Source organism: Lagopus leucura, unplaced genomic scaffold (assembly GCF_019238085.1).
Source record: "Lagopus leucura isolate 7727_CA_CO unplaced genomic scaffold, USGS_WTPT01 Super-Scaffold_73, whole genome shotgun sequence".
NCBI classification, from domain to species: domain Eukaryota; kingdom Metazoa; phylum Chordata; class Aves; order Galliformes; family Phasianidae; genus Lagopus; species Lagopus leucura.
In genome coordinates this window covers 78,380,877-78,393,260 of record NW_024962252.1, presented here as the reverse complement: position 1 = coordinate 78,393,260, position 12,384 = coordinate 78,380,877, and the positions used below count along the sequence as shown (strand labels likewise).

Genomic DNA, 12,384 nt, shown 5'->3' with positions numbered 1-12,384 from the left:
AATATTTGTATGTAGTTGAGTTTACACAAATTAAAAAAGGAACCTGAAAAGTTGAATGACGAAACTGGAGAAGAACATTAATAAAATTGTTGAGAACGACTTTTTTTTTTTTCTAAAACCACTAATGTGTGAAACTTCCAGCAATTATTAAAACTGTTAGGATTTTTTTCTGGTAGAATTCTCTAATAAGGACAGCATTTCGTACGATCATGTTGGCATAAGTAAAAGAATTCAGCTGAGCTAATAGATTTGAATTGCTCAATTTTATCTCCAAGTCATATGCCATTTTGCAATAATAAATAAACATTTTAATATCTTTGCAGATATCTAAAGTTATTATTTGTGTGTGTGTATTTAGTACAAAGTCTAACATGATTAGATAGTTTTTCCTCTCTGAAGATAATGGCTGTACTTTTGTTCCCTTTCTCCTCTGCATCACTGCTCTGAAGCAATACGGATTTTTCTTGAAACTCATCTAGCAGTATTTTAACGTCAACACCATCATGAAGTAAAATGTTTTCCTACCTTACGAGTCCGGCTCCCACTACCACACCTGCTGAGTTAAGCAGCACCACTCCACTTTGGACTATATTTGGGTTTTGAATAACCCCAAGCATCACAAGGGTGAGTAGTTCACCAATTACATGGGAAGCAAAGACAACTGCAAAGAAAATTCCAAATCTGAAAGGATCAGGATGCAACCCTATACTCCTGTACAAAAAAAAAAAAAAACAAATGAAACAAGGGATATTTTTAAACAGTTTTGTTTGGGATGAGACTTGGAAAGTACCATTCGTTTTTGTTTTCATTCATTTCTGCAATCATTGCTCATTAAGGGTTTATCCCTTAGCTTTTTGCATGTTTGACAGAGCCTTAACAAAAAGTGCATCAACTTAAATTCATAACATAACTGCAGATGTATGAGCTTTCTCCATCTAGATTAAAGAGGGTTATGTAAAGATGTAACCATAGAAAAAATGTGTTACATCAAGATAACCACCATGCCTTTAATGACCCCCTCAGCTAACATCCTCCTCCTTTGAGTCCTCTCAGTAAGAGTTATTTATAGGTCGTATGTTTAAAGAACACCTTTATGCAGACAATTAACAGATGAATCTTGCACTTCTGCACTTACACGTAATTGTAAAAACAGCTGTACTCATCCTAGTTGAATAGAAGGCTCATTGAATTCACCACTCCTGTAAGTGTGATTCATCCAAATGCAATATCTTCCATACTTTTACACTCTTTAATACACTACACACTGTTCCTTGCTTTTCCCTCGCTTAAGGAAAACTGTCCCCCTCCAATTTGTCCTAAAGACTAAAAAGTGAACAAAGCTAGCAATTGTTTGGCAAACTTGACAGATGATAGAACCTGTAATTACACTGTGACACACTACATTTCCACTATAATTCATTCCAAAATTGCCTCATACCAGTATATACCATGTGCTCTGCTTAGCTAGCAGGCAGCTATTGACACTTCATATTCATTGCTCAAATGAATTTCAAGAGTCACAGGACTCTGTCATATTTTACAATCCACCACACCCAAACCATGGACTTAAAGTAGAGCTGTTAATTCTTTCACAGGATTTCCTGTAGCATGTAATGCTGAGAGTCTATTATAAACACGAACATTGACTCGTCATGCACTAAACATTCAGCAAGCCAGTAGGTATTTAACAATCTCTAATGACAGATGAGAGCAGACGGAGCAGCTCTCCAAGGTCCTAGCATTAAAGTTTCCCCTTCTCTGAAACACTCTAATACAGAGCCGTATAGATAGAGACTCACAAATTTGGGATAGGTGTAGAAAGAGAAGAAAACCGAAAAGGACAGAATAAAAAATCAACACAGAGAAGAGAAAATCAGAGCAATAGAATGGTAGGAAAATATAAACTGTTAGAATATTCTCCAGCTGGAAAAATCTATATCATATGATATCTATATCATGTGAGTGACAAACAGTAGCTTGGGACAAACAGTAACTTGTGACTCTCAGGAGCTTCACAGACCTTCCATCAGGGACCCTAAAATACACTTTCCCAATCACACTGTCCTCAGAAATTGGCTCACTGGCATGCAGCAATGGAAGTGCTTGAGTGAGCAGAGTGCATCTCAGCACTTGCTCACGGGAAATAGTAACAGGACTTTGAAGGCAGTACTGCCTGAGGCAGGCGATACTAACAGCGTGCAGAAATACACACCCAGGCAGTTAAGGGGACCTAGGGAAATTTTATTCATATCAGCACCAACCTATCAAAAAACAAAACCAAAAAAACCCACTGAAACAAAACAACAACAGAAAAAACACCAAAACCAAAATCATGCTCACATGTCCTCAAACCTGGAAAATAGGAAATTTCTGTCTTGGGGCTTTAGTCTTTTCATCTCGGAAACCTTGCAGACCAGTTATTGGGAGCCCAAATGAAAAGGAGGTGGTAAATGCCTATGTGCCTGAGCACTTCCCTTTGTTAGCTCCTACAGAGCAAGAGGAAAAAGAAAACACTGATCTGTATTCACATGTTTTTTCTAGATAGGAAAACAACTATTGCAGGATCCCCCTGGCAGATTATCTCCTGGTGCAGAAGTTCTAATTCAACAGTCGATGGGATTTTATGCAATTTTACTTAATCTGTTTTCAAATTAACAATGGTATCCTGCTGCAAAGCTACAGCAGAACAGCTCCTGCATCCATTGTATCTTTTACAATAGTTATCTCGAGAACCAATTCTGCCAGCCTTACATACTCACTTGTTATTACTTTCTTGTGTATGTGCATTCAAAGTTTGACCTACATGAAATACAAAGCCTTTCTGCAAATACCTCAGCAACTCATCTGGTCTTCAGCAAGACTAGCAAGTTCCTAAGGGCCACTCAACTCCCTGATCCTATCTGACACCTCCTGTTACAAGTGTACATGTAATCTTAACGCTGCCTGAAAGAGAAGTGTTAGAATTGCATAATCATTCCTTAAATTTTCTCTGTGATCATAATGAGAGAAAATAGCACTAAGTCATGCAAGGAAGCTGACTGCTGACAAAGGAACTGAAATAGATACGAGAAGAAAACAACAATCCATTTGATGGTACAAGTACTTACCAGTACATAAAGACGCTGAAAATTACCACGCTGAGAATACTGAAGGGCAGGATATGTATGATATAAGCTAAAAGCATTTGCCACTTGTGATACAAGCCATCTTTGCTTTCTTGGTCGCTGATAGCACGTAAAGGTGGGACTGGATTAAATACGATTAAATACATAAGAAATAAATAATCTTCAAATAAAGAGACCAAGACCTGTTGTCACAAAATTGACATTAAGCACTGAGACAGCTTTGTGCATTTATCAGAAACATTCTGTTTAAACCACCCTGTTCCCCTCTTCCCACTGTGACTGCAAAACTTGGTCCCTGCAGAATTTTCTACATTGAGTAAAACAGGTCTGAGGAGGCAGCATGCACTCTTCTCTTTCTGCAGATACAAATAAAGTCTTGGAAAAGCTGCCACCACTGGATAACGTACTGACGTGCTCTGATCTCAAGGTGATGTCAGCAGTGTTCATTCCTGACATGAGCGGAACAGTTTTTAGGGTTGTAAATGCAAACTACTGTTGGTCTTTGTGTGACTAATCAATGGTAGCTGTAAGTAAAAAACCCTTTAATAGAAACATAATCATCACATAATAGTCTTAAACCTAATTATCCTTCCTTGCCCTCAAGACTGTTTTGTACTTCCACCCTTTCCTTGTCTTTGTGTTTGATCTTACTTAAGGCTGTAAATTCTACACCTAGACTTTGTCCTTTAATGCTACACACAGGCTTTCAAAATAATGTACCCATACCCAGGTCAGCTGTGAAAACAAGTGGTGGGGATTGCCCTGTCCTTGGAGTCATACAAGGTCAGGTTAGAGGGACTTTGAGCAACTTGATCGAGCTGCAGGTCATCTAGTCCAACTCTCCTGCAATAAACAGTTGGTCTAGATGACGTTTAAGAGTCCCTTTCAACTCAAATAGTGCTATGATTAGGGGCATGCTGCTTCACTAAGCGCAGTGAACATGGAGTTTCTTGGACGTACTACTCTTCTGCATTGTGAAGCTTGCTGTTGCTTCACTTTTGAATTTCATGCTTCCCTATCAACTCTTGAATTACCTAAGACTGTAGGAATTCTTTAAATGACGATCTTCACAAGCTACTTGCTCCTAGTTACAAAATAGTGGCAGCAATACCTGCTGTTGCAATAGTAGAGGACAGAAACTCACAAAGGGCAGCAGCATTGAGCATCCCTGTGTAGGGGGGAGCACTCACGCACTGGTAGAGGAAACCCACGCGGTTCTGTACTGCTCCTTTTTCCATCTCAGGCGTTAGTCTAAGAAGGAAAAATGCTACAAACAAGCCAAACAGAAGATTCTGGAGGAGACGCATAATTATGCCCATCTTATCTTTAGAGAAATTTCTTGTTATCCTCCTGTTAATGAAACAAAAAAATAGCAATATACCTCTTAGTTATGACTGACCATGTGCTCATACGATATTTAGCTTTGAACAAATCTTACATACAAAATATTCCTCCAAAAAACAAAAGACAGACAGGTGAAGCGATAGACTAAAATAACAAAAAAGTCTGTTGAATCAAACAGAAAAAAGCCTGAGAGACTAGTAAATAAGGAGAACAAAGAAAAATGATTTTCTTTAAAAAAAAAAGTCTTACCTTAAAAGAAACCATAATTTGGGAAGGGTACCAGGTGAGTCTTTGTTTTTGAATGGTATGGGTGGAAGGTCTTTCATAAACCTCGTTTTCTCAATGGCTTCCAGTACTTTCCTAAAGATCTCCGAGTTTTTGTAAGCTGATATAATCACCTGAACCCTGCTATAGGTTTCAAGTTCACGTTCCTTGCTTCGAGTGTCCACGGAAGTCAGATCCACTGTAAATTTACAAAATATTTAGCATATGTGCATCACATATGTAATCTTTGCCCAGAGAGGTTGTGGATGCCCCATCCCTGGAGGCATTCAAGACAAGACTAGATGTGGCTCTGGCAGTCTAATCTAATGGTTGCAAGCCCATGGTAGGGGAGATGAAACTAGATGATCTTTGATTCCTTTTCAACCCAGGCCATTCTATGACTCTATAATGATTCTATCTGTTCCTTCCTTGCAACAAACCTTTCCACGTCTCTATCCTAAAAGCTGCAAATAAAAGGTTGACTGAAATGAATGAAGTTTCCTTTACTACTTCCTTTCTATTTCAAGCAGAATGAATGAATGACTGTGCAACCACAATAAATCTCTCTGTTTTGTGGCCTCTGTAGGACCCTCAAGGCTTATGTGGAAATGCAAGGACTTAAGTGTTCCACAGTCAGACCTTCAGCCTTCTTCCTGTACACCAGTGAAGTGCTACTGCTACTGAAACAAGATGGATTCCCAGCTGAGGATGAAAGGTGATCTACTCTTAAGGTTTGTATCATCCTTACATGGGAGTTTTAAAATGTTATGTTCATTTTCAAAACACAAATTTACAGGAGAAAATAGTATCCGCAGCCCTTGTCCAACAGTCTCAGTTTGTCCTCAAAACTGGAATCCTTATGAATATTTGCTAGTGTTCTGAAAACTGGAATTTAGCAAACTGCCTTTAACAGTGAACTGAAGGCTTCATTCTAAACATGAACACTCAAAAATGGGCCACACTTTATAAAACCAGCTGAACGTGACTTGCTCTGAGACACACAGGAAACAAATTACAACCAGGCAGTTTCCAAAAAAAAAAAAGATGAAATAGACAAGCCACGAGACCAAATAGCTAATGCCTATCATGTTTTTGTAGTTTTTTTTTTTTTTTTTTTTTTTAAATTAAATACAAAGCATGCAACGTTTCAACAGTATAACCCATGCTCAATACATAAGATCTTATTTTCCTCTGCTGCTGGTGTAAATGATATCAGAATCTGTGCCTTCATTCACATCATTAAACCACACAAAAAATATAAACTACCAATTTTCTGAAGACTAAATATTCTGATGATTCTTAGCTCTAAACTATATTTTTTCCTTTTCTTGTCACATTCAAAGGTTGACATTTGAAGAATGCAGTACTTTCTTTACCAGGCTGTTTTAAAGGTGGGTCTAAATCTCAAATCATCTATGCATTTGAAGACTATTCAAATTGATGAAGACAAAATTATCCTCACTGTCACACCAGTATTTTCAGCTTCATCCCATTCCAGCTTCATGTCAACAACCATCCTCTCTTCTCTCTCAATTTAGGATGCCATTTAGACAATAGAAAAACACTGCCTTCTCTGAATGTGCCGTTTTTCTGAACACAGCTTTTTGATTGGTCACATTCCCTGGTTAACGTTCAGCTATTATTGTCAGAAATCAGCCTGCATACCAGATTTTAAAAGATACACACACAAATGTACACACAGGCACACTCATTTTTTTCCACAGAGGACAGGTACACAGATGCCCTGCAGTGAATCCAAGCCTCATTTTAAAAATCTGTTACAGATACTTCTTCCATCCTGAATTAGTAGAACAGAACTCAAAGCTTTTGCAAACAGCCTGTTATCATCTCCAGAAGAATCTGTCCATTCTACTTAAGTAGTTCACCCTGGCATTAGAAACTCCCAACACTTTTTGAAATCTCAGCATTTGCTCCCTGGTCATCCTCCAGTTTTTCTATCCTACCCAACAGGCAATGACTTTGTTCACTTTTTTTGGCATAAAAAAACATCCATGAATGCTTTCTACAGTTTTGGGATCAAATTAATAACCTTATGTTCAATGGATAGGCATAGAGACATGCCATCAGGAACCCAGAGGTTTAATAAATTTAATAAATACAAAAATTTATTTTTCATTGCTAGCTTATTCCTTTCTGCTGTGTTTCAGTCCTACTGCAAACTTTTGTTGTTTCATGTTATCCATGCACATGTGGATGTCCTCTTTTCGTCTCTGAGCTGAGTACAACTGTGGAGAAAAATTCAAACACATTCCTATCTATGGAAAAATCTTTATCTTGGGAAAAAAAAACAAACCTGTTCACTTTACCTGAACAACTTAGATAAACTTACCATAGAAATCAAAAGGATTTGACTGTTCAGGACATGAATAGCCACAGTTGCTAAAAAATGTGATCATTTCCATAGGGTTCCCGCAGAAAACCATTTCTCCAAAGCTCATGATGGCTATTTTGTCAAATAACTGTGGGGGCAAATTAAGATTGTAGCAATACATACTGGGAAGAAGCACATTAATTCTTGAGTACAGCTACTACTGTCTTGGTAATAAAAATGCTTTGAGGGGAAAAACAGATTTGACACATGCAAACTTCCTTAGTATATTTCTGTCAAAGGAAGTTTGTCCTTTCTATCACTCCTCTCTATGGTTATGCAAGATGACACATTTGTAAGCTCTTAAAACTTAGTGCTTCTCAGTGCTATTGGAGCCAGCAGTGTACAGAGCTAATCCAAGAACAGAAATAAGATCTGAGGACTTCTGACTTCACTTCTAATGTACCTTCACTTACTGACTCGCCTCCTTTGGTGCTTAATAGTCTCAGTCTGCAAAATTCCCATATTATTGGGAAAACTATCCTGAAGCACTAAGGACTTTAAGAGCACTGCTCTTTGGGTATACATTTGATAGCACAGGGCTCCCAATAGCTGTGCTCAGCAAGCACCAGGACCAATTCCAGTCCAGAAGAGCACCATCACTCGCAATTGCTTTGTGATCACTCACACTAAATTTATTCAGCCAGAGAAGTGCCTTGCGTTCATGGAGTGGTGCAAATTCAGAACAGTCTTGGGAAGGAAGACCATGCCACACAAACTATGTGAAGCTAGAAAACTTGAAATAAAAGCTTTTTTTCCACTTGTATTCCAAATCATGGCTTCATCCTGATTTGCAAGCATTTGTAACAATAAATAAAATGCTAGTTTTCACAGTGCCAGCACACATGGGCAATTTAAATGGCTTCTCCCAGTGTTTTGATTTGGATAGCAGCATAACACAAAGGTTATGCACACTGTGTCAGAGTTAGTGGCACAGAGCAGTGTGTATCCTAATATGCACTGCAAGTGGCAGAAGGCCAGACCTGTAAAGTTAAACACAAGCCTATGTTTACACGGGGGTAATGTTAGGGAGAATTTTAACACAACTATACTTGATATTGCCCTTTTATTCTGAAAAGGACTTAAATACTAAAAAGGATGCTAAAAAAATCAAATGCTGAGTAGATATCCTTTACCCTGAAGAGTTCTGAGCGAGGCTGATGAATGGTGATAATCACAATCCTGTCATTGTGTGCAAGTTCCACAAGCAGTGAGACGATCTGGTTTGCAGTCAGGCAATCCAGCCCTGTCGTTGGTTCATCAAGCAGCATGACCTCTGTTTAATGGTAAGAAATAACATTAAAACTCAGGTAAATTGAGAGCAAATGTTATGACTTCTGCATTTGAAGGTGTACACGTGAAGTCCTGCGTGTAACACAGAGCACGCACATTCATTACTGAGGCTTAGTGTTTCATCTTTATTTAGCTTCAATGGCTCAGGTTCAGCTGCTGGGAATAAGAACATATAGAACTACACAACAAATAAGAACATAATGATTTTTTTCTAAGTTCAAGTGAAATCCATAAATTAGCAAAATAGATCTAATGTAACCTCCTTCTGAGAAGAACTGTGGTAAAATTCAAAATGTATACAAATGTGAATATGGCTGGAATAATTAGCTAGAACTTATGATCTGAATTAAATATACAGATAATGAAATTAATTATGAACAAATGAAGAGTTTCATGAGAATACAGGATATATAATTCTATAAATGAAAGCAGTTTTTAAATTGCATTTTCTTCACAGCTTTATTGCATATGGAAGGGTAAAAATTACAGCCAAATCATTTAGTTTCACGTAGGTGATATATAGCACAGAAAAGGCAGTTCAATCCTAGGGTTTAAATATAGGAAAGAAGATTTTTCTCTTTAGGTTTATCCACACAGAATTACTACATTATGAGCTTAATTCACTGTTACTCAGCTTCAATTCTCATTCACTAGACTTTTTTTTGTTTACACTAAAATTAAGACACACGGAAGCATGGTGTGTATCAACATCTGGATTCTTATCAAGGAAAAGACCACATGAGAGCTATTATACTCCTGAACAATTGACTCTTTTTTTTTTTCTTTCTTTTCCAAGTGAGCAAAGTTCATGTGCAGACTGCCTTTTTGACCCCATCGAGTACACACATAGATGGCCCAATGTCAGCTGCTCCACTGCAAGACTCAGTGCTTGGATACGTAGGGCTCTAATTGGTTTCATAAGCCAAAAATAAATATGTCATAACTAACATTGCACATGTGGGAAGGGCAAGATCAGAAAGAGGTAACAGAGTCTAGATGCATGTTCAGTCCTTAAGATTTTAGATTTCATTCCTTTCCAAGACCAATAATAGATTAATGACAAATCTGAATTATGGCATATCCATCTCCATCATTACGAGGCTAGCTTTTAATGAATTACAGATTAAAAAATGTATTTGTATTTTAAAGTGGGCTAAGGAAATCCATGGCAGAAGCACAAAGTAGCACCGCTCTACTTTATGTTCAAAATTCTCTTTGTGGTACTTACTGGGATCTTGTAATAGCTGAGCTGCAATTGAGACACGACGCCTCTCACCTCCAGAAATTCCTACATATATTTGGCTTCCAATTATTTTGTTGGCAATGTGGCTAAGACTCAGTTCAGCCATAACAGCATCGACCTGAAAAATAATTCCAAATTAGAAAGACCAGTGTTCAACTCAGATACCAACTCAGATACTCAGAAAAACAAAAACTGAAGGGAAACAAAAAAAGGCATAATTTTAAGCTAAGACTTTCCCAGAGTGTTGCTTGCACCCACTGTAATTGGAAGGATTTGGACCTGATTTTTATTACATTATTTTTAATGCAGTATTCTAATTACTTTTACAAATATTTTTTCATTTCTACATATTCTAAAATGAGTAGAATTTTAGCTTTGCATGACATTAAGAGATGAGGTCAGAGGCTAGACATTAAGAATAACATGCTAGTATGGCTTCCAAAATAAGGAAGCAGAAAGGCAAATCAATTCTGGAGAAGTACAAAATACTGAGTGGAAAATGGGTGAAAAAAGAAGACAGAGGTCAAGAACCTTTGATTAGGAACTTCTGAGCTGAGGACAAAAAGCACCCTCTAGTAGATGAGAAACATGCATATTTTATCGAAAAGGCAGCTTGCAAGCAGCTCAGTAGAATGGTGCATTTCAGGGCTGCTCTGGATAGTGAGAGAGCTCCCCAAGAAGCCGGAGTAGTGTTAGTGTCAGCTCCGCTGTTCAAGAGACTGGCCAGCATACACAGCCTTAAGCATTACAGTGAGCTTCCCAGTTTCCCAGTCGGCCAATGGGAGCTGAACTCCGTGCCAATAACATCTACTGCAGCAGTAATTGCTGCAGCTTTGAGCTAAAGTTTTGTTCCAAGATATTTGCTGGGAAATAGGCACAAGCTCCCTGCAGAGGTGGTGAGCATTAGGGATTCTATCCTGCTCCTTGCTCAGCAGAAGGGTATCTCTCCAGCTGCAGAATAAGGATTACGAAACTACATAAATATAAACCACAGCCATGGATGAAAAGTGCTGCCAGTAAAAGCATTTCATGATGTCATGTCTGCATTCCTAGCAGAAGATGATAATACACAGACCTTCTTCTTGATGAAGTTGTTGGAGCACTTCTGAAGAGCAAGTAAAGCTGTGTAGGTCAGAGACTCTTCTATGGTGAGGAAGCTTAGCAAAGCGTCATTCTAAGAAAAAGGTGAAGAACAAGCAGCAGTTAGTCCAGTAGTAATTAACATACTGCTTTTACTCACAGTCTCTCAATTCATTCGTGCAATGTATTGACTGCTTTGTACCAAAACTACTAGTGAAACTGCGGTGGGAATACACTGTACCATTACAGTAGCAAATACCTTTTTTGTTTGTTTGTTTGTATTTTTTTTAACAGAAGAGGAATCACAGTACACACAAACAAATGTGGAGATTAACCTGTGGCACGTAAGAGAAGCAATCTCTAAAATGTTCCCTCTTCAAGTGATGCCCATTCACATACACTTCACCAAAAAAATTGTCCTTATCTTTCAGTCTTCCTGATATTGCATCCAGAAGTGTTGTTTTCCCAGATCCTTTCAAAGAAAACAAATCAACCATATGATGAGATGAATTTTGCAAGACATTCAATCTCAAGAGCAACGACATCACTTGGATGGAGACATGTGAAAATAAGAAAGCATTAAACAAAGTCTTAACATGACAGTAATAGGAAAGCAATTGGGAAACTAGAATAAGTGTGATTAGCATTTATTTCCCACATTCACACTTTATCGTGAAACATTTGCATTTGGAGGTAACCTTATCTTTTGTTGAAGTTGTAATTGCTAGTTAGATGGCAGAAGATAGAACTCTGGAAACCAAGTGTCACATTTTCACAAAGCAGGGGTTAACACAGCTGCAATTTCATTATTTAAAGCACAGACCTCAGTCATGTTCAGACTACTGTGGAAGTCACCCGTAATAACTCTGATTTTATTTCTTTGAACATAGAGGAACAACTTACCAGAGTTTCCTAAAATCCCCATAATCTGGCCACTCTCTACATGAAATGAAACATCTTTAAGTATTTGCCGAGTCCATTTTGTATGGTACAAAGGAACTTTCCACCAGGGGCCAACACTCTCTCTTGGAAAACAAATATCAGAAAGGAAGAAACATTGATGAAGTAAAAAGTTTTGCATGACACACATACACAGAACTTCGGAAATCTCCACTACATGCCCCACCACGAGGCGAGCAACCCCGCCACGGCTCTCGTTCTTCACCAGCCCAAGGCCAAGCCCGCAGCCCACCTGTCCCAGCCCTCTCCCCTCCTTTCCCGGGGTCGGGGAAGCTCTCAGCAGGGAGGGGCTCACCTCGGCTCCAGGATCCCTCGTCCTACCTGACACTGTAGGAGACCCCCCGCACACTGATGCAGTTGGGGGGCTGTGCCGCGGCCTCTGTCTCGCCTGCCTGCCCACTGCTGCCACTCCTCTCCAGAGCAGGAGACCCTCTGCCCGACATCCTCCGGCACTAGAGCCCCACGGGCCGCTGCCCTCACGCCACCAGCCAGATGCCTGCCACTGCCACCATGCCTCAGCTGGGATGGGGGCAGCTCTCCACTCCTCCTAGAATGGAGCAACTCACTGCCCCCAGCACCCGCCACCCTGGGAAGTGCCTACAAGAAAACAGACTGTCTCTCTGCACTTTCTTTTTCAGAGAGCAACTGATAGCAGCTTCAGCTAATCGCCTATCTGATGTACCTTT

At 39.1% G+C, this 12,384-nt stretch overlaps 1 protein-coding gene across 1 annotated transcript in view; it reads right to left on the bottom strand.

The window, feature by feature from the left end:
* The window catches only part of ABCG5 (ATP binding cassette subfamily G member 5), a 14,761-nt gene extending 2,377 nt beyond the window's left edge, over positions 1 to 12,384 (bottom strand). Inside the window, exons 1-11 of the mRNA XM_042876746.1 lie at positions 12,020 to 12,384; positions 11,642 to 11,763; positions 11,074 to 11,210; positions 10,734 to 10,832; positions 9,644 to 9,776; positions 8,259 to 8,398; positions 7,084 to 7,213; positions 4,719 to 4,932; positions 4,270 to 4,475; positions 3,108 to 3,246; positions 526 to 711 (exon numbers count right to left, since the gene is read on the bottom strand). Coding sequence (XP_042732680.1) covers positions 526 to 711; positions 3,108 to 3,246; positions 4,270 to 4,475; positions 4,719 to 4,932; positions 7,084 to 7,213; positions 8,259 to 8,398; positions 9,644 to 9,776; positions 10,734 to 10,832; positions 11,074 to 11,210; positions 11,642 to 11,763; positions 12,020 to 12,141 — 1,628 coding nt within the window. The 5' untranslated portion in view covers positions 12,142 to 12,384. The remainder of the gene's footprint in view (positions 1 to 525; positions 712 to 3,107; positions 3,247 to 4,269; positions 4,476 to 4,718; positions 4,933 to 7,083; positions 7,214 to 8,258; positions 8,399 to 9,643; positions 9,777 to 10,733; positions 10,833 to 11,073; positions 11,211 to 11,641; positions 11,764 to 12,019) is intronic.